The sequence below is a fragment of the Lissotriton vulgaris genome, unplaced genomic scaffold (genome assembly GCF_964263255.1).
Source record: "Lissotriton vulgaris unplaced genomic scaffold, aLisVul1.2 SCAFFOLD_1307, whole genome shotgun sequence".
Taxonomy (NCBI): domain Eukaryota; kingdom Metazoa; phylum Chordata; class Amphibia; order Caudata; family Salamandridae; genus Lissotriton; species Lissotriton vulgaris.
The window spans coordinates 475,307-498,976 of NW_028243195.1; the positions used below are offsets into that span (position 1 = coordinate 475,307).

At 47.2% G+C, this 23,670-nt stretch overlaps 1 protein-coding gene across 1 annotated transcript in view; it reads left to right on the forward strand.

The window, feature by feature from the left end:
• Window positions 1–23,670, forward strand: part of LOC147668673 (vacuolar protein sorting-associated protein 53 homolog) — a 508,123-nt gene that overhangs the window by 445,652 nt on the left and 38,801 nt on the right. The window contains exon 13 of the mRNA XM_086948529.1: window positions 9,154–9,223. Coding sequence (XP_086804655.1) covers window positions 9,154–9,223 — 70 coding nt within the window. The remainder of the gene's footprint in view (window positions 1–9,153; window positions 9,224–23,670) is intronic.

Genomic DNA, 23,670 nt, shown 5'->3' on the forward strand with positions numbered 1-23,670 from the left:
TGCAGATGGAGAGCCTTGGGAACCAAGCAAAGGGCTTTGAAAGACATTCGTTTCTGCACTGGCAGCCAGTGGAGAGTGCTCAATCTCTCCCTGACTGAACCGTGTTCAGGCACACCCAAGACCAGTCATGCTGCCGATTTTGGGATACATTGTAGCTTGTTAAGTGAATGCTGAGTGGCATTAGGATAAAGGGCATTACAGTAGTCCAAGAGCGAAGTAATGAGCGCGGTGACTATTGACACCCAAAGCTCTTTCAGAAAAAAACAGAAGAATTTTCGTCAAGGACTTAATAATCCAAAAGCAGGTGCTCACCGTCATATTGACCTGGGTGTCAAATGTCAAGGTGTAATCAAAAAAACTCACCCAGATTCTTAGCTGAAGCCACCAGAACATGCAAAGCGCCCCAAGTTCCCGGCCACCAGTGGTTAGTCCAAATTGAGTTATCAATTAAAAAAAACACGATCTCAGTTTTCTCCCCATTCACTTTGAGACAGTTCTCCCTCATCCACCCGCTGATTTCTGTCATGCAGGTCCTAAACTTGTCAGCCACACCCATTCATTTTGAGACCGTTCTTTCTCATCCACCCGCTGATTTCTGTCATGCAGGCCCTAAACTTGTCAGCCACACTTATTCATTTTGAGACCGTTCTTCCTCATCCACCCGCTGATTTCTGTCATGCAGGCCCTAAACTTGTTAGCCACCCCCATTCATTTTGAGACAGTTCTCCCTCATCCACCCGCTGATTTCTGTCATGCAGGCCCTAAACTTGTCAGCCACACCCATTCATTTTGAGACCGTTCTTTCTCATCCACCCGCTGATTTCTGTCATGCAGGCCCTAAACTTGTCAGCCACACTTATTCATTTTGAGACCGTTCTTTCTCATCCACCCGCTGATTTCTGTCATGCAGGCCCTAAACTTGTCAGCCACACTTATTCATTTTGAGACCGTTCTTCCTCATCCACCCGCTGATTTCTGTCATGCAGGCCCTAAACTTGTTAGCCACCCCCATTCATTTTGAGACAGTTCTCCCTCATCCACCCGCTGATTTCTGTCATGCAGGCCCTAAACTTGTCAGCCACCCCCATTCATTTTGAGACAGTTCTCCCTCATCCACCCGCTGATTTCTGTCATGCAGGCCCTAAACTTGTCAGCCACACCCATTCATTTTGAGACAGTTCTCCCTCATCCACCCGCTGATTTCTGTCATACAGGCCCTGAACTTGTCAGCCACACCCATTCATTTTGAGACCGTTCTTCCTCATCCACCCGCGGATTTCTGTCATGCAGGCCCTAAACTTGTCAGCCACCCCTTCCCAGTCATCGAGATGGAAACAATGATCTGTTTGTCATCCCCATAGGACGACACCTGAAAACCAAAAAAGTACCGATTTTGCCAGTGGGGCGACATATAAGTTTTATAATGTAGGGCTGAGAGAGGTCCCCTGTGGAACCCTACAGGGAATCTGAAAAGGTTTGACAATGAAATCCCCTCAACTGACCGTAATAGTCCTCTCCACAAGGAAGAACTCCAAAAAATCAAACGCAACTTTCTTCAGGGTGGCCTGATGCCGCCTTTTCACCAAAAGAGATAGAGATATGGTGTCAAAGGCTGCGGACCAATCCAACAACACCAGAGTGGCCGCACTGTTGTTTTCTATTTCCCGATAGTGTTTTGAAATGAAATGTAAACGATTCTGGTTCGTTAAGAACATACTCTTTTTTTCTTAGCGTGAATCTATTATATATTTACACATTTTGTTTAATTCTACTGTGTGGTTCCAACCTCTAGTCTAGACGGTCGGGGAGCGCACAGTACATGATCTTGTATCAGACACAATGGTCCAAACCATGTTCCAGATAAGTAAGCTCTTTGCCAACGTGCACTTGCTATTCATAACACTTTTGGCATACCCGTGCAAACGGATGCATACAAATGTAATCTCAGCTGACTCTATAACAGGTATGTGCAGCAAAACCAATGGTACAGCTAAGCAAATTCCTCCTTTCTGATAACAGCAGGCTGTATAGTTTTTTTTGCACTTGTTATATATGCCTATTCCATTGTACCTCTTTCTCCACTTCTCATCGGTGGAAAGGTCTGGACAGGGACAGGGGCAAAGAGGATGGTGTGTATTGCAGGGATTCAATTCTCTCGTTGGAAACAAGTTTTTAATCTTAATCCACTTGAATGTTTCTGGGTCACCTTTCATTCCTGAACCCCGAGGTAAAAGTTCCAGGAACAAACCTACAATAAGGTTAGATTATGGAACCCAAATTGTTTTAAATAACTTTCCACCTCTAGTCTTGACCATGGTGCCTGGAAGATTTAGCGGATCTTTCTAGTCTCTCTTAAAGTTGAAAAGCCTGAAATCTGCTTTGTCTGGTGCACACAAAATCTGTTGAATATCTCGATCTGATACCGGATGTGGGTTTGAAGCAAGTTAACGCAATAGGATTCCTTTGGTCTGCTTCTCGATTGGGACTGAAACCCTCCTAGTAGGCCAAAGGCTCTCCAGATGACTATAGATTGTCCAACCGCAGTAGAAACCGCACGCTCAAAAGCATAGTCTTGCTGACGTTTTCAATCACAAATTAGAAAATAGCCATTAGATTGAGAATTAGTGGAAACCTGAGGAATGAGTCCCCAAACACGACTACGTCTTATAGTGGAGGAGGTTGTGAGGCACTAGTGAAAGCCTCGCCTGCTCCTCATTAGAGGATGTGAAGCACTAGTGAAAGCCTCTCCAGTTCCACATCGGAGGTTCTGAAGCACTAGTGAACGCCTTTCCTGCTCCCCAGTTGAGGCTGTGAAGCACTAGTGCCAAAGGCTCTCCATATAACTGTAAATTGTCCAAACGTAGTAGAAACCGCACGCTCAAGAGCATAGTCTTGGGGGAGGGGTAGTGGGAGGGGTTCTGGCGGGAACACTGTTGCTGTGCTTTTGTTACAAGGGGCCAATTTTTCAACACTGCTGCAAACCCGTCCCCCAGTAACAAAACCAGCCCCCACTGTTCCAAAACCGGCACCCACCCTTTCAACCCACTGGGAAAACGACTGACCCTGCCAAACATGACTACGCTTCACAGTGGAAGAGGTTGTGAAGCAATAGTTAGAGCCTCTCTTGCTCCACAGTGGAGGTTGTGAAGCACTAGTGAAAGCCTCTCCTGCTCCTCAGTGGAGGCTGTGAAGCACTAGTTGAAAGCCTTTCCTCCTCCACAGTGGAGGTTGTGAAGCACCAGTGAAGCCAATCTTGCTCTAGAATGGAGGTTGTGAAACACTAGTGAAAGCCTCGCTTGCTCCATTGTGGAGTCTGTGAAGCACTAGTGAAAGCCTTTCCTGCTTTACAATGGGAGTTCTCTTCTCTTGCTCGACAGTGGAGGTTGTGAAGCACTAATGAAAGCCTTTCCTGCTCCACAGTGGAGGTTGTGAAACACTAGTGAAAGCCTTGCTTGCTCCACAGTGGAGTCTGAAGCACTAGTGAAAGCCACTTCTGCTCCTCATAGAGAGCTGGTTAGATGTGCCACAGGATGTCATGTTTGGCATCGACATGATTAGTGGCGGATCTGATGGGCTCGGTCATCCGTACTTCCAGTCCGTTTTTCACCTGGCCACCATATTGATAAACCCTTACTTAGATCCTGTCTTTGTTTTAAGCGTATTCCTTGTAATTGTTATGTTCTCCTTGTAATTATAAGGCATTCATCGTCCCAATAGATTTTTTTTTTACTTTCGTAGCCCAGAATAAAAGCAATTTTTTTTAAACAAGCATTGACTAAGCCAATAGGTATTTCTTTTGCAAGGTTGTCATGTTTCTCTAAATGTATTTCTTGTGCAAACATATGCAGTGTGCAACAAAGTTTTAAAATATGAAAATGACCAGTGGCCTAACAGCCCAGGCACACCTGGCTGGCATTGAAATGCCCTTCTTTTTAGATGGCTCTGCAAATGTGATCTGACAAAATGCCATCGCTCACAGTGCAAAAGGGCCACTGTTTGAAGTCAGCTGACCTGTTGCCCCAGGCTGTCTTGTAGTGGGCAGAAGCAGAATGTGAGCGACAGTTTACCCAGCCAGTGGATAAAGAGGACTAGCCTAAAGACTGTATATGTATGCGTGCATGCATGTATTTTTATTCTTAGTTTTGTTTTTGGAAATCATGAGGCTTGCAAGGCAGCTGAAGCTGTCACTAGAACACACCTGAAAAATAGCCCCTGAGCAAAAACCGCCACCTGTTTAAATTTTTATAGGAAACTGTTTTATCTGTTTAGAAGATGCGGCCTTCCTTATCCCACGAAAGTAGAATTGCTAATGTCATAGCTCTCTCTATGCCTATGCAGGCGAATGAAGTGGGAAGCACCACCCAGAGGTGTTGAAGGGTTTGCTGAACAAATGTTTGGGTCACGACTGGTGTGAGTGTGCTGTGCAGCTGGAGGGGGGAGGGGGGCGAACCAACAAATTACAGGTACAACAAGAAGAAAACAGCAGTAAGGGATACTTAAGAGCCGCACCACTTCGCTATACACAGATCATACATTTTCTCAAACATTGTGTTGCCCACCTCGTCAGTCCACTGCCGGAGGACCCAACAATTATAAAACAGTACAAAATGCACAGAGAGGCAACATAGAAATTATAAAGCATAAATGTACAGCACATAAATCAATCCGGATTCTTCAGTGATATTCAAAAAGATGATCCTTTAATAGCTTCTTGGGCCACCAGTAGTGTAAAATGATGGATCAATACAGCCAACGTCTTTTGCCCCAAAAAGGGGATTCCTCGGGGCAGATTTCACAACGCACAAATCTTTATACCGATCACTGCAGTCCCAGGATCATAAATAATGTATTAACACTTTGAAAGAATGTAAGGCATTAATCCATTACGAAAGTTTCTTCAGGTCACTATGATAGGTGACTGTCAGACTGGCGTGCTTCACCGGCGTTGTTGCATGTCAGCGTTACTACATGTTTGTTTCCAAAACACCGTTGGATAGTCACCTATCATAGTGACCTGAAGAAACTTTTGGAATTTTGGAATGTACCGTACACATTGAACCATTTGTGATGTGTTCTAAGAGACAGTGAATTGTTCCCGCAAAAGTGGGAGACCATTTGAAAACGTTTCCTTGAGGCTATCCGTACTTAATGGATTATGCCTTACATTCTGAGACTGCAGTGATCAGTATAAAGATTTGTGCGTTGTGAAATCTGCCTTGAGGAAACCCTTTTTTGGGGCGAAACGCGTTGGCTGTATTGATCCATCATTTTACACTACCAGTGGCCAAAAGAAGGTATTAAAGGATCAGCTTTTTGAATATCACTGCAAAATCCTGATTGATATATGTGCTGTGGATTTATGCTTTATAATTTCTATTTTGCCTCTCTGTACATTTTCTACTGAACCAACAAATTAGCAGGGAGAGCTGAAACAAAGGCCTGACCACCTTCCCCCCCCTCCCTCCCCCCATCCCTCCCCCCATGACCTCCCCCTCCCATGACGTCCCCCCTCCCATGACGTCCCCCCTCCATGACCTCCCCCCTCCTACACGAGCCGAGCCATAACAATATTTGGCATGTAGTTTTTGCTACAGCCTACAAACATTATATACAACTATGATAAAGCCTTTTTAATATTAAAAATGTTCGACAGCATTCAGAAGCATTTTACCTTAGTGTAGCCGAGGCATTTATTAAAAGTGATGTTTTTTAAACATGAACATTGACGTATTCTTGATCCTGACTCCCCAGCCCCGATGACAATGTCATTGGTGAATTAAGAGGCAAGTCCTTTGTCATCGCTAGGCCTCCCTGAATGTTTTTTGCGAAGTTGTATTTATATTAGAGGACCAGAAATACCGCAGGCTGGTTTTGAGGATGGTGGGCCTAAGTTGCGAAGAGCCGATATGTCTGGGGGTTGTGGCGTGCGGTATCGGCCAGCACTGTGGAGACAGTGCGCAACTTCTGGGGGTCGAGACGCGTGGTATTCGCCAGCACCGTGGAGACAGCGCGTAACTTCTGGGGGTCGAGACGAGACGCGTGGTATTCGCCAGCACCGTGGAGACAGCGCGTAACTTCTGGGGGTCGAGACGAGACGCGTGGTATTCGCCAGCACCGTGGAGACAGCGCGTAACTTCTGGGGGTCGAGACGCGTGGTCTCGCCAGCACCGTGGAGACAGCGCGTAACTTCTGGGGGTCGAGACGCGTGGTATTCGCCAGCACTCTGGAGACAGCGCGTAACTTCTGGGGGGCGGGGCGCGCGCTGTGGCCCAGCACTCTGGAAACTGTGCGCAACTTCTGGGGGTCGGGAAGAACACTGTGGAGACAAGACCGTGTGCAACTTCTGGCGGTCGGGGCGTGTTTGTGAGAGAGAGAGAGAGAGCTAAAGCTGGTGATTCCTGCAAAGGGGCGTTTGAAGTAGAGTTGCTTGTGATTGTAGCTGCGATGGGAAAGGTGTAGGCGTTCTCCGTAGGGGCCGGTAATCCATTTAGTAGACGGATAACTAAGCAGCCAGACCCGGATCCGATGGATGCAGAAGCAAGAGGATGTGGAGAAGGCGGCCGTGTGCACCTGGGACCCCTGTCAAGCCAGCAGCGTCCCGGCCGCCCCCACCCTGCGGCGTGGGATCGCTGCACTCTCTCCATTCATTTAAACACTTTGCCACATGTATGCATATTTGCGATCAGATTGACTGGACCGGTGTTGGCTCCAGGGAGATACCAGCAGGCGTCCAGCACACGACCCCCCATCGCAGACCCCGAGTACTGCTGCGTGAAGTGCAGCTCAGGAGGATTCATCATGTTCTTCATACTCATCAACCGGCGATCCTCCGCAGTAGACCCCCCTGGTCTCCCTTATGCACATTATTTATATTGTGCCGCTTACCGCACCTTAGCACTATGCTTCCAACACTGGGTTATGTACAACAATCGGGTTGGGTGCTTTGATGCCCGTATGTGTGTTAGGTTTGTGTGCATGGATATTGCGTGTCTATTGTACTGAATGCAATTGACAGTGCTTGTTGATTATAGCGCACGATTGAGTGCATGGTTTCTTCTTTTCTTTGTTTTTCCCTGGTTCTTGGAGGGCTGCTCCTCAGCCCCTGAAGCCTCCTGCGTGTGTCTGATTGCAGAGCACAGACGTGCAGCAAGCATCCTACAGGGATGCAGCCGCGCTTTGGTGCTGTTCTGATTCAAAGCATCAGTCATTACTTGCGTGCGTAACTATTCCATGGCACTTGAATTCCTTTGGGAATATTCATTTTGCAAACTGAAATCAGACTTGCTTTCTGATCATTTAATTTCAGTTCCCTACGTACGTACTGTTACGTGCTGTTGAAGGTGAGAATAATTCAGTAACTAAAAAAATATCTCTTGTGATGATTTTCTACTGCTTTTATTTTGTGTGTTTGTCGGTTATCAAGTTTAGTTATTTATAAATCGACAGTTAGGCTTCGCTTTCTGCCAAGCAATTCACTGAGCAATAAATTGTGGTATTCCTTACACTCCTGGAGTCTGGCACCGGTTGCGGCTCCCGGTTGCGGCTTCAGATCCCACCGGTCGCAGTTCGTTGATACGTTGGTAAAGAGCCTGCGTTTGGGTGAAACATGCCCCGCCGGGCCTCCTCGACCAGACTGCAGACACCAGGAAGCACTCCAGCCCTCCTCCCCACAGTGGAGCTTTGCTTCCTACCCTGACCCCAGAGAAAGAGGCCAGCCCTCCGTGCCAGATGAAAGGCCCCCTGCCCTGTCAGTCTGCCCTGCAGGATGCGTGCCTGCATCCCAGACAGACGGGGCTGCTGGCTGTCTGCTGTGAGCTCGAGGTCCAGCTGTCCCGCGCGGAGCTCTGGCTGCCTTTACACCCGAACATTCAGTTTTCAAGGGTCCATCCATCTTTGCTGCCAGGATTCCCTCTCCCTCCCCACACCCACACACACCTTCCTCTTTCCTACTGTTATTCATGTCTGGCTCTACGTGATGGTCTCTTCCTGGGGCCAGACTGGAAGTTGTTGTAGGCAACTCTATGTTTGGTTAATCTCCGCAGCCCAATCCTTCTGAGTTATTAAACGTAGCCTCCTGTCACTGCAGTGTATTTTCTTCTAGCTCAGCGTGTCAAGCGATCGCTGCTGAGATCTGTGGTCAACCTCAAGGTCGCACGTTTGAATCTCAACAGGATTGGCTCAGCCTTTCATCTTTCTGATGTTAGTGACGATGAATTGAGCTTCAGCAATAGCCAAAGCCTGTTATTTAAATCGCCAATAATAAGACCAAAACTGTGGTAGCAAACATTGTGTAAAACACATTTCAATAATAGATCCTTAGGTTAATGTGTTCATGGTGAGTTTCTATGTAGGTTCGTCCTTTCACCTTGTGGTGACTTTGCAACATGAAATGTCTTTAGGTTTAAAGTGCAACAGATATTACCTTAAATCTAGGATCAGCTGTTGTCATACACAGGAAGCCTCAGGCCACAGTGCCATAACAACGGCTGATGTCGCACCCAGAGTAAAGGAGCTGTAAGAGTCTGGTCTGCTCTTCCAGAGGTTGATCTCTGTGGGTCGGTCTCTTCTTCCAGGCGATGGCAGCTGTAAAACTCTGGACTGCTCTTCCAGAGTACTACAGCTGTAGGAGTCTGGCTTATTCTTCCAGTGGATGACAGCTATAGCAGCCCGGTCTTTCCAGAGAACTGTAGCTGCCGGAGCCCGCTCTCCTCTTCCAAGGGATGACAGCTGTAAGAGTCTGGTCTTAAAAAACAGGTGACTTGACCTCTGCAAAATGACCTTCGGCGATGAACCCTATGATTTACATGCAAATTTAGTAAAGACTGGGCCAAGTTCCACTCTGTCATCCAGGAAGTGACGTGCCCGTTCCCCCACCGGCACCAAATCTCTCAAAGCCAATGTTACACCCCACAGAGCATAATAGAACTCTTGGGAGAACACTCCGATAGGAATCTTATATAATGAAGAAAAAACGTCCACTCTGCAGTGTCTTTAAAAGTTTCGATATTGTAACACTCTTAAGATATATAAATAAATATAAATATTGCTATAATTTGATTTGAGCCACTTCTTTTTATGTTGTGAGATTTAATATGCCGTTAATGCAAAGGACAATTAATATCACGTGTGATCGGAAAATATTTGTTTTCACAGCTCCTTCATTCCCAAATTCATCAACCATCTGTTCCGATGCAAGCCTATCAGTATGGTGGGGGCTGAGCAGGTAGGTCTGCTTTCACTCGGCTTATCTCCTTCTTTACAGTTTGCACCATGTTAGCATGTCCACTGAGGGGTTTCATTCCTGTGTTTGTTGTCAGTCATTGGGAAATTGGTCAACTGCTAGTTTTACTGCTATTATTTTCTCCAGAAATCTCTGCAAACTTCTGCAAAAAGGTAAAGACTAGTAGCCCTTTTACATCACCTTGTTGTCTGGACAATGAGCACTGTTCATATCACTTTACAATCAAGATAGTAATTGGAGAGTTGTTATCTGGTGTTAAAGCAGAACTACAGCTAGATATTTCTGATGGATATTTCCATCCCCAGATTCCTCACCCTTTGAATATTCACCCCATGAATCATACTGAACCCAGAAACTCAAAAATAGTACTCCAGCTGGCCGGTAGGTGGTGTAGCTCCGCATCGACAAAATTCTGCTCCGGAAGTGAAGATCGGGCTGCATATAACACCTCCCAGGTGTGCTAAAGTTAGTTCCTTTCTTCTCATGCCTTTCAGAAGCGGATATGTAGCTCTCTAGTGCCTAGATGAACCCAAACACCATACAGAACTACCAGGTGAAACTGCATCACCAAGTATCAGAAACCAAACGCCGTGACCATTCATTGTGGTCATAGTCAACGGGTAAGTCAAAAAAAATCAAAGTGGGAATTAACCACTTCCCACCACTCTCAATCTTCAGAGCGTGCTCTAGGGTGTTTCCGTGCCTCTTGGTTTCTCGCCGGAACTCCTAAAAAAGAGGATTCAGAGTTTTGTTCCAATGCAATCCACATATCCGGGTCTGTTGGCGACAACACCGCAAATACAGCCCGTTAAGGAGGCCATGCTGCTCATATTTGGCACGCTTCCAGCTCCATCTGACATGCTTATAATCCACAACGATCTGTAGAGGCCTCTAGCCGGAGTGCCATCAGTGGGTTCACCAGCTACAGAGCCTGCTTTGTTTCCAGTGCCACTTCCTGTACCTGTTCCTTTCACATAGACACTGGTACCGCCGAAAGAAGAGCTGTTATCTATAGTGGTCTCTGACCGCGAGCAGGCTTCATCTCAGCCTTGACCAAGGCCACACTCCGATCCTTCTGGAGCGCAGCCTAAGCCAATCATTCGGACTCTAGTGCCCTGCCTTTACCACATGACAGAGCTCATACTCTACATCAGCTCTGTGGGCCAGATTGAGACAATAATGACTGCGATGATGGAGATGAGTTTTCCCTACAATACGATAAGTACAATTGATATGTTGAATTACAGGATGCAAGTGGCCTGGACAACTACCCACACACTACTTGTCTGTCCCCCTCGTCCTGCTACAGAGTAAAGTGCATCTTTTGTTATAATTATGAGGCAGGCAGCAAAGGTCCTTGGCCTGCAGCTCCCTTCAATGGTGGTCAAATAAGACTTGGCAGAGGTGCTTTACCCTGGCCAAGTACCCTCTGAAACTCTCTTGCCTTAATGATATTCTGTAGGGCAAAGCAATGCTTTGGGCCTCCATTCAACACACTTGTGCCTTGTCGCAACACAGACCACACCAGTCAATCATGTGCCAGAAAGTCGGATGGTCCAGGCATACACCGGCAGAGTCAACCCAAGAGCCTTTCCCATGACTCCTCCACACCGTGAGTCTAAACACATGAAAACTTTTGGCAAGCTCACGTTTTTAACGGCTAGTCTTGCTGTGCGCGCAGTTAATTCTAGCTGCCTTCTGGGCTGCTACAGCAATCCTTTATGGGATGCTGCAGGTCAAATTCTACCAGTAGTTCCAGGGGACCTATGGGCGTTTTTAGCCCAAACCGTACAGGGCAGTGGGATGCAGCACCATTTATTATAAGGTTGGACAATGTGCACAAGCATGGTGCTTTAGCTCCACGCCTGGATGAGATATACAGTCTACTCCTAGGATGTTCAAGGATCTTTAATGGACATGCCATTTAATGAACTCTCAACTTTTGGTGAGAAAGCAGGCTTGGCCCTAGAAAGCTTTAAGGAAAGTCATGCCACAACACGTTCCTAGGGCTGTCTGCCCCTACCAGGCAATTTCCTCAGCAATTTTGCCCCTTTCGTGGGTACGCAAGAGTGTTCCAACACTGTCAATGCTAGTTCCTGCCACCGGCACAACAACCTTTTAAGCCATTTCATGGCCGAGACTGTGGCACCCATAGACCAAGTTCTGGGCATTAGGGACAACATATAGCTCTGTCTCGGACTCCTGCCCCTCCAGAAACCACAAAACCACTTTAATGTGTCCTCCAAAGGTGGCAAGACATCACTTCAGATACATGGGTCCTCTACATTGTCAAGCTGGTCTATGCCTTCCCATTTCTTGCTAGCCCGCCACACCTAACACTCATTCAATGCAGCTTAAGGAGGAACACATGTCCATTGTGCAGCAGGAAATGAAGGCCCTGTTGGCCAAAGGTGCAATAGAGAGAGTTTTGGCCTTGGATGTAGGAACTGGGTGTTAATCCAGCTACTGCTTGTGCCAAAGAATGATGTAGGACTTCTTCCTATTTTAGATCTTTGTCTTCTCAACATCTTCCTGTGGAAGGACAAATTCAAGATTCAAGATGCTCATGCTGGCCCAGATCTTGTTTCTCTGGATCCCGGAGTCTAGCTAGTGGCACTGAACCTACAGGATATGTATGTTCGAGGCATGTGGGCTGCTGAATTCATATCTGTGCATAGATCACCGCCAAGTGTTGGGTCCGGATGATTGCACATTGTTGTCCTGGAAGAGTTTTCGAAGTATCACGAGATAGGTGGCTCCTCCCCTGGACTACACTGCGCATGGGCATCCTCTCCATCCTCGGATTGGTTTTTTCCGCCATTGGGTTCGGATGTACTTTCTTGACTCAAGTTCGGAATCGATATAAAACACTTTTTCACAAGGCCAAAAGGCCTTCGGGGCGTCGGTATTGTCTTTCGTTCGGTGCCTCGTACTTGCTCCAGTTCTTCGAACAGGACGTTGAAGGCTGTTTGCCTTTTTCGACACTAAAGGCCCCATCATCAACGATCGACGATGGAACGGAGCCCATTCAAACGATGCCCCGTTTGCAACTCCAAATACCCTCACATCGATGTGCCCCCGGTATGCAATAAATGCCTATCCCCGGACCACGACGAGGCCAGCTGCATGGCCTGTTCTCGGTTCAGGTCGAAGAAGACACTTTGGCTTCGACGCGCCACAAGACAGCCGGCGCAGAAAACAGCGCACGTACCCGGAGAACATCTTCGAGGCTGATGACGACGAGGGCGTCGATGAAGAGGATCCTGAACAACAGTCGGATCCCACGTCGGAGCAGAACTCTAACTACGATGAGGACGAAGAAGAAGACTACGTCCATTATGAAGACGTCGTCGAGGTAGGAGACGACGCAGAGGCCATCGGAGCCGTCGATGACGACTCGAGCGATGAGCTAGGCCCAACCGCAGTCGCGGGGCCCATACTGACAATGTACTTTCAAAGGCTCAGGTCGAGGCATCACCGGAAGGCCTTAGCCAAGATCTTACTCAACATTCTATAGCCCCGCGTCAAGGCCCGGCTAAGAATATTTCAAAGGAGCCATCGGTCGATCAACCACAATCAGCGGAAAAAATCGAAACCAAAACCAACAGATGCAAAATCGAAACCAAAACTGCTAAAGTCAGTCCTCGGATCGACGGCTTCGGATTCATTGGATCCAATCAAATCGAAGAGTGTCATTGACCCTTCGGGGTCACAAGGGGGCGTCGGTCCGAAGATCGGGGAGCCGAAGCCTGGATCTAAGGTCAAGCACGTCGCACTGACGCAGTCGACGCCCAAAGATGGCGACACTAACAAAGGACTCGAGGCTCAGAAGACTCTCGATCCGAAGCTTCCAGCCTCCAAGCCACTGGTGGTCAAGGCCTTCGAGTCGAAGAATAAAATCGACCCGAAAGAGCATGTGAAATCGAAGCAAAGGAGCGTGCCTGCTGCGCACCAAGAGCTCGAGTCGACGCAAGGCCACAAACAAACTAGTGACAAGACGAAGTCGGTCGGGTCGAAGACAGCGCCACCCTCGAAGAAGGTCGGTCCGTCTCAAGTGCTTACGCCAATTAAGTACGGACTGCCCCCGACCGCACGACCCAAGGCGTTCGAGCCACAAAAAAGCACCGACACGGCCAAAAAGGTGTCTGTAGTCTCAAGAAATCAGCCCATAGAAGAGGACGTTGTGTTCCAAGCACCGTCCTATGATAATCAATCAAAACTATTCATCGACTCAGATTCTGGCAGGCTCACTATTTACAAAAGGAAGATCATTCCAGAAAATCCTATGGAGTCATACAAGATCCCACTCAAAAAGAAAAGAGACTCTGCCACCTCACCTGTTCTTTTTGAACCTGTGGGGTCCAATGAGGATGTGGGGGAGGGATACAATGAGGACGAATTTACTTATCCTATTGACACAGATCAAGAGGAGCCTCAACCCTGGGTTGACCCTGGTGAGCCACACACCACGCCTGACACTCATTCCTATGCAGTCAAAACCTCGCCTACTGAAGATACTGCTGCGTTTAACGCATTGATTGAAAGGGGGGCCAATAACCATGACGTGGAAATGCACGCTGACCCGGTGGAGGAAGACTTTTTGTTTGATACTTTCTCAACTTCCTTAAACACGCTGGTGTCATTTTCAAGTAGACCACAAGGGCAAGAGTTGTGAACCCAAGGATTGAAAGGAAATACCGGCCTGCGCCTGTAGATCCTACGTACATCAAGGGCCAGCTCCCATTGGACTCCCTAGTGGTGGCTAATGCTCATAAGAGGGCGAACTCTCAAACAAGTGGTGAAGCTCCTCCTCCGGACAAAGAATCCAAAATCTTGGAAGCTTCTGGCAAACGTGTAGCGGCTCAAGCGGCAAATATTTGGAGGATCTCCAATACACAGGCCCTATTGGCCAGATATGATAGGGCTCATTACGACACGTTAGAGCAGCTACTACAACACCTGCCTGATGCTTATAAGGAGGGAGCAGAAATGCTTATACAGGAGGGGAAGCTGATTTCAAATGCATCATTAAATGTGCGCTAGATGCAGCAGACACAGCAGCTAGGGCCATCAACACAAGTGTGATGCTTAGAAGGCATGCCTGGCTACGCATCTCTGGTTTTAAGCCAGAGATCCAAACAACTTTACTCAATCAGCCGGTTTACCGTTACTTTCTCTTTGGTCCTGATGTAGACACGACCCTAGAAAAAATTAAGAAAGACACTGAGACAGCAAAATCCATGGGAGCTCTGCAGTCACAACAGTTCAGGGGCGGTTCCTTTCGTCGCTCCGGTAACAGGGGAGCCTCAAGAGGTCAAGCATCACTGCAAGCCCAATACAACAAAGGAGGCACACAGACCACCTACAATAAAAACAATAGGGGTGGATACCGTGGAAACAGCACCAAAGGCAGAGGGCGAGGAAATAATAATACCAGATCCTCCGCCACCAATAAGCAGTGACGTCTTGTCACTGCCCCCAGACCATGTAACACCGGTCGGGGGAAAACTGCAGCAGTTCCTGCCAGTCTGGGAAGGCATTACCACAGACAGGTGGGTAAGACAACTTATCCAATACGGCTATTGTCTGGAACTAACCTCCACTCCACCCAACATACCCCCAAGGCACCGTCCTATGTCCGCAGAGCACATGCACTTATTGCAGCAAGAAGTCATCTGCATGCTGCAAAAAGGGGCCATAGAACTCGTACCTTTAGAACAACAGGGTACAGGGGTGTACTCACTGTACTTCTTAATCCTGAAGAAGGACGGGTCTCTCAGGCCCATTCTGGACCTCAGACCCCTGAACGAGTACATCCTGTCAGAACATTTTCACATGCTAACTTTGCAGCAAGTTCTACCATTGCTCAGTCAGGGGGATTTCCTAGCAACCCTAGACCTAAAGGACACATATTTCCACATTCCAATTCACCCAGGACACAGGAAACATCTCAGGTTCACCATAAACAACCAGCATTACCAGTTCAAGGTCCTGCCTTTCGGGGTTACTACAGCCCCCAGAGTGTTTACCAAGTGCTTGGCGACGGTAGCTGCGCATCTCTGGGGACAAAACATCCATGTCTATCCTTATATGGACGACTGGCTTATCCAAGCAAAGTCAGCCCAGCAATGTGCCAGCCACATGCCCCGCACGATTAACCTCCTACACAGTCTAGGATTTTCACTAAATTACCCAAAATCTCATCTTCAACCCGCCCATGTACAACAGTTCCAAGCAAAGTCAGCCCAGCAATGTGCCAGCCACATGTCCCGCACGATTAACCTCCTACACAGTCTAGGATTTTCACTAAATTACCCAAAATCTCATCTTCAACCCGCCCATGTACAACAGTACCTAGGAGCGACAATAAACACAGCGCAGCAACAGCGCAGCCAAACTCAGCGAGAATCAACAGCATGCAATTGCTGATTCAGAAATTCAGGCCCCAACATTCACTCCCAGTGCAGGTATTTATGCAGCCGATAGGTATGATGGCCTCCTGCATCTTCATAGTCCCTCACGTGAGGGTACACATGCGTCCGCTTCAGGAGTGCTTAGCACGACAGTGGAACCAGGCTCAGGGACATCTAAAAGACCTAGTGTTGGTGCCCGGTCGTGCATACAGCTCTCTGCATTGGTGGAACACACAAAACCTTTGCAGGGGACGACCGTTCCAGGAGCCTGTACCACAAATAGTGCGGACGACGGACGCATCTCTCCAGGGCTGGGGAGCGCTTTTCCTCCATTATACAGTGCGGGGTCTATGGACGACACAGCAGCAGAAGATGCACATCAACCTGCTGGAACTGATGGCAATCTTCATGGCGATGAAGGCGTTTTAAATTGTATTTGTGCAACAAAGTCGTGCTGATCCGGACGGACAACATGACTGCCATGTATTACATCCAGAAGCAGGGAGGGACTCACTCTCCACAATTGTCACATCTAGCCCAGAGCATGTGGAAGTGGGCCATTCAAAGAAACATGTTCCTCATGGCGGAACACCTCCCGGGCAAGGACAACCAGATGGCGGACCTGCTCAGCAGGCACAGCCATCAGATGCACGAGTGGGAGATACATCCCTCGGTGCTCCAACCGTATTTAAAGCAGTGGGGTCATCCAGAGATAGACCTATTCGCCACAAAGGAAAACGCAAAATGCCAAACCTTCGCCGCCAGGTTCCCACACACGCAGTCTCAGGGCAATGCGATATGGATGAACTGGTCAGGCAGATTTGCGTACACTTTTCCTCCAGCACCGCTCATACCGCTAGTGGCACGCAAACTGCGGCAGCACTCAATGACGCTGATCCTAGTTGCTCCAACATGGGCAAGGCAGGCATGGTACACCACGTTCCTAGAACTTTCAGTGGTGCCTCACCAACGTCTGCGACTCACGCCCAGTCTCCTCACTCAGAGCCATGGAGACATTCAGCACCCAGATCCGCAACAGTTGAGCCTTGCAATATGGCTCCTGAGGTCATAGTTTGGCTACCTGAACCTGCCCCATGACTGTATGAACATCATCAAGGAGGCAAGAAGACCTACAACCAGGGCATGCTATGCGGCAAAATGGAAGCGATTTGTCATTTATTGTTCAAATAATGACATAAACCCGCTAGATGCATCAACGCAAAACATTATTTGTTATTTGTTGCATCTCTACAGATGCAATCTGGCATATAGTTCCATCAGGATACATTTAGCTGCAATGGCGGCTTATCTGCAAAACAAACAGCATCTTTCCCTTTTCAGAGTGCCAGCCATTAAGGCTTTTATGGAGGGACTCAAAAGAGTAATTCCTCCCAGACACCCACCTTCACCTGTCTGGAATCTGAACATAGTTCTTGCCAGACTGATGGGAACACCTTTTGAACCTCTTCACTCTTGTGAGATACAGTTTCTGACATGGAAAGTGGCCTTTCTAGTAGCAATCACATCGCTAAGAAGAGTTAGTGAGCTCCAAGCCCTAACTATGGTTAGGGCATGCTAATAGGGTGGTGCTGCGTACCAACCCTAAATTTATGCCTAAGGTGGTGTCACAGTTCCACATTAATCAAACCATAGAACTGCCAGTTTTCTTCCCAAATCCAGATTCAGTGGCAGACCGTGCACTGCACACACTGGATGTTAAAAGAGCTCTCCTGTATTACATAGACAGGACAAAAGATTTCAGGAAAACTAAGCAACTGTTTGTTGCCTTCTCTCCGCAGCACAAAGGCAACCCCATTTCCAAATCAGGTATAGCCAGATGGATTGTCAAGTGCATACAGATCTGTTATCAAAAAGCTAAACGCACATTAACAGTTCCCCCAAGAGCGCATTCCATACGCAACTTAGGGGCATCCATGGCTTTCCTAGGTAACATTCCTCTAGAGGATATATGTAGAGCAGCCACATGGACCACCATATATACATTTACCAAACACTACTGCGTAGATGTACACTCCAAACAGCAAGCTGCTGTATGACAGGCTGTTCTCAGAACTCTCTTTCAGACTGCTGCAGCTGGCACGGGCAACCACCGCTAAGGAGGAAACTGCTATTTATTCTATGCACAGATATGAATTCAGCTGCCCACATGCCTCGAACGGAATATGCTACTTACCAGTATGCATCTGTTCTTGGCATCTAGGACTGCTGACATTCATATCGCCCGCCCTCCTCCCCGGTGCCTGTCGCAGCTGTAGCACTCAGAACTATTCTCAGGCATGGTCATCACTTACTGTACTATACTCCATCTCTGCCGCAATGGCGAAAAACAATCTGAGGATGGAGAGGATACCCATGCGCACTGTATGGGGAGGAGCCACCTACCTTGTAATGTTTCGAAGACTCTTCCACGACAACAATGTGCAATCATCCGGACCCAACACTAGGCGGCGATCTATGCACAGATATGAATGTCAGCAGCCCTACATGCCAAGAACAGATGCATACTGGTAAGTAGCATATTCCTTCCATATTCCTGTCCTGCAGGCCATAGACATTGGCTGCAATTGACAGTGGGCTAGGAGCATTTTCTATTTCTGTGCTCCACTTGGCCCTTACTAGTGGTGGTTGCAACACACCTTTTGACGTCAGGGGTACCAGTCTTCCCATAACTGTGTGACTTGCTGTTGAAGGCTTACTCTCCCCAGGCAGTTGTAGACCTCTAGAAAACGGCAAGCCTGCTAACCTCATTTGTGTTCACTGTCAGCATTCCAAAGTTACATCGGACTCCTTAATAGATTCTCTGTTTCATAAGAGCTATCCTGGATCCAGTGCACTTTCGTGCCTTCATCACGGACTGGTGAGTCCAGGACATTCAGACTAAGATCCCGATGTTTCAGCCTGTGTCTTGGATCTCAGTGAGGATGGTGTTGAGGATACTGGGTCTGTTGTCCTCCTGCATCCCACTAGTTTAGCAAGCCAGAAAGCAGTGAGCACATGTAGCCTCTGAGAAGGACTTGAAGTCCCAGTGGTCACTGCACCAAGGAAGCCTCTCTGATTCCATCCATATTTTGGAGGAGACTGAAAAAGATCTACGGTGGTGGCTGCTTGACCGCGATTGGGTCATTGGCAGACCCCCTCTCATTACTCCACCCAGAGCGGACCATGCTCATGGATGCATCACTGCTGGGCTGGGGAAGCCACCTGGGAGGGAAGGAAATCAGAGGTCTCTGGTGAATATATGCTTCCACATCAATGTGCCTGAGTTGAAAATGATCCACTTGGCATGGAAGGCTTTCCTACCATCCATCCGGGGGAGACTAGCGCAGGTTCTCACAGGCACCATCTTCGCCATGTGGTATTGCTACAAGTAGGGCAGAGTTTGGTCTTACTTTCTTGGGTTGTGTGCGAGGAAGCTCTGCAACTCTGGAAGTGGCTTAATCACCAGGGGATCTCTCTGGTTGTAAACCACCTGGCAAGATCTCTAAATGGCATAGCAGAAGAACTCAGTCGCCGACTCCTAGCTTATCACAAATGACCGTTACATCCAGAGGTGGTGAAGGGCATTATCTATCAATGGGGAAAGCATATGTCCTCAGATCAAGCTGCCTGTTTGGGAGAATCTACTGTTGCAGTAACTGAACCGGGTCCTGCATCCAGGGCTCCACAATCTGCACCTTTGTGTGTGAAGATTGGTGGTAGTTAGTCTCCTTCGGTCTTCTCCCGAAGTCATTGATGTGGTTTTGGCAGCAGGCACCCATCTACAAAATCGTTGTACACTTGATGCTGGCACGGAGATACTGACAGATACTATTATGAAGCTTGACTCTTGGTTGAAATTACTGGCTAACCTGAGGGGATCCCGTTGAAGGTACAGCCTCACCCCTTCGCTCACTGCAACAATGGAAGAACTGTTGAGAGAGTTGGTGGTGCCTTAGACTTAGTACGGCACCAGTCTTATTTACCCACTACAAGCTAGGCTGTCTAAAGTGTTGCTTGTTTTTGTCATTAGCCAAGCAAGTACTGATAAAGGCTATTTTTGCGGTTGCCAGTTCAGCCTTACTTCCTTAAATCTCCTGTTGTGAATAGATTTATTAAATGTCTACTTAATTTGTTTCCACTGAAACTCTTTGTGATGCCACAGTGGGACTTGAATTTGGTTCTCACTTTTCTGATGGGTACGCCATTGGAGCTAATGCATAGGTGCCTTTCTATCTCTTGACCCTGAAAACTGTTTTTCTGGTCGCGATCACATTAGCTAATCACATGAGTAAGTTGTAGATGCTTTCCGTCCAGCTGACCTACATGACATTCTTTCCGGACAAACTGGTGTTGAGAACTCGTAGTAACACCTTACCATGTTGGGCAGGCTATCACTCTTCCAACTTTCTTTACCCCACCTCAACCTTCGAAATATACTCCATGGTTTATACCCGAAGGAAGCCCTCCGTTTTTACATTGATTGTACCAAAGAACATTGGGTGAGCAATCTACTTTGTGGGTTTCCCAGGAACAAAGAAGGGCAAGCCAGTGCAGAAAAGAACCATATCCAGGTGTTTAGTCCTCTGTACTAAACTCTGCTCTATGCTAGCTCAAAAGCAGCCACCTGAAGAATTACAGGATAATTCCACTCTGGTAGGCTGTCACTATTGAGCTGGCACATGAAGTATCTGCCCTGGACATCTGTCAGGCTGCTATGTAGGCATCAGTGCATATGTTCGCGAAGCACTCTTGCCTTAATAGTCAGGTCGAGATGGGCATTTCGCTCTCTTGGTCCTCCAGAACTTTTTTGTCAGAGAAATTCCACAGACCCAGCACATGGGAAGGAATTGCTTGGTATTCATTCAGGTGAAGAATCAATGGTTATAAGTATCCAAGTGAAGAACAAGCAAGTTACTTACCTTTGGTAAAGCTTTCTGGCAGATACTCTAACCACAGATTCCTCACTGACCCTCCCTCCTACAAGTTCTATGGAATTGCCTCTTTTTCAATTTGAGAAGATCACAATTAGAAATCTACACACTGGTCAAACCTCTGCATCTGAGGGTGTGGATACGCCATTGAACATAACTGATATCGACGTTCCTGGGTTACATGTTTATGCTGCCCTGCTTGTCACATATAGCAGAATGATGTTCATGCAGAACAGCGCAATGCCACTTACTGGTGTGCATGAGCATTGCTTTTGAGTTTCATTATCAAGTCTGACATCTGGGAGAATATTCATAAGGTGAGTAATCTGCCGCTAGATAGAGTATCCACCAGGAAGAGCATTATCAACTTGTTCTTTTGACCCTGTGATCTGTGTGTACAGATGGAAGGCCACACTGGACAAGATGGGAGTCCGGGTTACAAACCACAGCTCTAGATGATCTTGAACTTTCACCTGACACTATTGCAAAGTTGCATGCAGGAAATGGAAAGCTGCTGGGGGAAATGAGTTTCCATCCTCTTCCCCCTTGTCTAAATGCTGTTGAGTAACTGGCAAACTCACGCAGATGGTAGTGATGCCCATGCCTGTACTGCTGCACCTGTAAAAAAATGTAGTGGACAGAGAAGACAAATAGCAAGCTTTTCATGCCCTGTTCTCCAGCGAGCAGAAGGGGGCAAAAAGTACAGTTGATGAGTCACATGGCCAGCCTGAGATCTGTCAGTGCCCTATACAAAGATCTCTAACCAAAGGCTGATAGAGTTGAGGCTGAAGTGGTAGAAGATGGAGGGCCTCTCTAACGGGCTTGTGGGAAAGAAGCAGGAAAAGATGAGATAGTCCAATGAGGTGCCGGTATTGGAAAGTGAGTGGCACGCCACTATGGTGGTTTAGAAGATACTTATGTGATATTGATTGATGCGTGCTATTGTGAACCTTGACTCAAACTTGGAATTACTAGCTAGCCTGAGGGGATCCAGTTGAGGGTGCTGTCCCACCCCTTCGCTCACTGCTGCGACGTAAGGAATGTTGAGGGAGTTGGTGGTGCCTTAGAACAGGCGTAGGCAACAGTTGCATTATAATGACTTTTTACATCCTTGGAGTACCAAACGGAGCAATACAACCTCAGACTGCTCAGTAATGATGGCTTTCACCATCAATAATTGTTGTGTGGTTTTGTTACCAGCGGCACTTAGCCAAAGGTAATGATGCTGTAGTGTTGCAATCTCAGCTTTTTGCTGATCTGAGCAAAATACTTTAGCCAGAAAAAGGGCACTGCTTGAGATAAAGAAAGAACTAACTGCTAATAGAAAGTCTCCTCATTTGGCTTTCCAGTGAAATTGAAGGTAGGTCATAAATTAAAGCAATATGTTTTTTTCCAATCTGAATTGCTGGGTGATAGGTAGGACTGAATTTCATGACTTCTTAGATTTAGCTACCTTTTTTTTAGTAGAGCCTAGCGCAGCGCGCAAGCGCTGCTCTAGGAGATGACCTTTTGGAATCGGTCTGCACTTTTCAAACACTCGTGCTTGTGGCGGCATCCACCTTGCGGAGCGAGCAGCGGTGCACTGGGGCCATCTGTTTTCAATTAGCGTGGCCATGCGTGCTTGTTTAAATTTGCCTGCTTGCCGTCGCTTTCACTTTGCCTGCTTGCGGTCGCTTTCACTTTCTTGCCATCAAGAGGCAGATACAGGCTGTCTCTTGATGGCAAGTGCATGTAAGGGCCCATATTTACACTGGCACGTCTCATGTAGTCGTATTCAAATGAGTAAAGGAACGGATTACAAAATACTGTTAGGTGCAGCTAGGAATGGTTGGTTTCACTCCAGAAATTTTCTCAGAATGGCTCTGTTGTGGCAACGAGCCTTTATATATATGGCAGTTATAAATGTTCATCTTAACAGCTGAATCTAAAACAAATTGTTATTAAATTAAGTCTCTAGGCTGAATGCGTAGCACCCTGCTGCTTGCCTTCTTCTTTGGAAATTTGCTGGAGAAACTTAAAATGTTAAAAGTCATGAGCATGCTCATTTTTAATACAAACAATACGAACATCGACCGAGCGTTGTTTCAGCTCTCAGGGCGCATGCGCATGTTAAGACCGGGAACCATGTCGCTCTGCGTGGGTGAGTTGGTCATTGTGAGACAAACAGGGTGGTATTCGCTGGCAAAGCCGTCCGAGCGTGAACTCCCACCATTAACCAATGTGACACCTAGAGAATGAGATACTCCGAAATGGTTAGGTAAGCAAGGGGTCTGGGGTATTAGGGACTTGAACAGAGATATCTGGCACCCCGCATGGTGTTTGACAGCCTCTGTTTAGGGGACAGTGGAAGTTTAGTCCTAACAGTCAGGCACCCGCGGCTTCGTCATCTGCCTGGCCCTGGCTCCCATTTACTTTCTTAGGTGATTCCTCTCAGCCAAATATGAAATAGAGGAAAGTCCAGGCAGGAAGGCCCAAGTCTCTGCAGACTCTTGTTACTCTTAAAAATTGAAATGCAAATGGCCTTTATTATGAATGCACATTGCCAAGCAAAGCAGTTCGCATTAAAAAGGACGATGGAAGCATTAATTAACCTCTTCAACAGCTAAAGTCTTAGGAGGTTCAAGTAAGTTTTAAAAAGAGACAACAGATATTGGATTAAAGGATATTGGCACGTTGAGGGAGGGAGGTTTGAAACACAGTATGAAACAATTGGATATTGCCGCCAAATAGCTACAGATAATTGGTATCCTGCAATGAAAATTGATGTCTCTACTGTAAGCGAGATGGAAATTAGTATATTTGTCTCAGTGTGGCAACATAGCTTTTTGGCAGTGAACTGAAGACCGTTAATGTCTCTAGATGCATACCTGCTCATGTTCATTCACCTGCCAGACACTGGGTGGCTTCCTAATGCTGTATTAATTTAATATCAAAAATTATTATTTAACAATCTTTGTATATGAAATGTATTTAAGGGTCTGTTCTGGTTGTACAGTTACTAATCCATTCTCACTGAATGGAGAGACACCTGTCTCTACGTCCTTTTGTTTCTGAGTTTGCTGACAATTATTTTTTGTAAACCCCT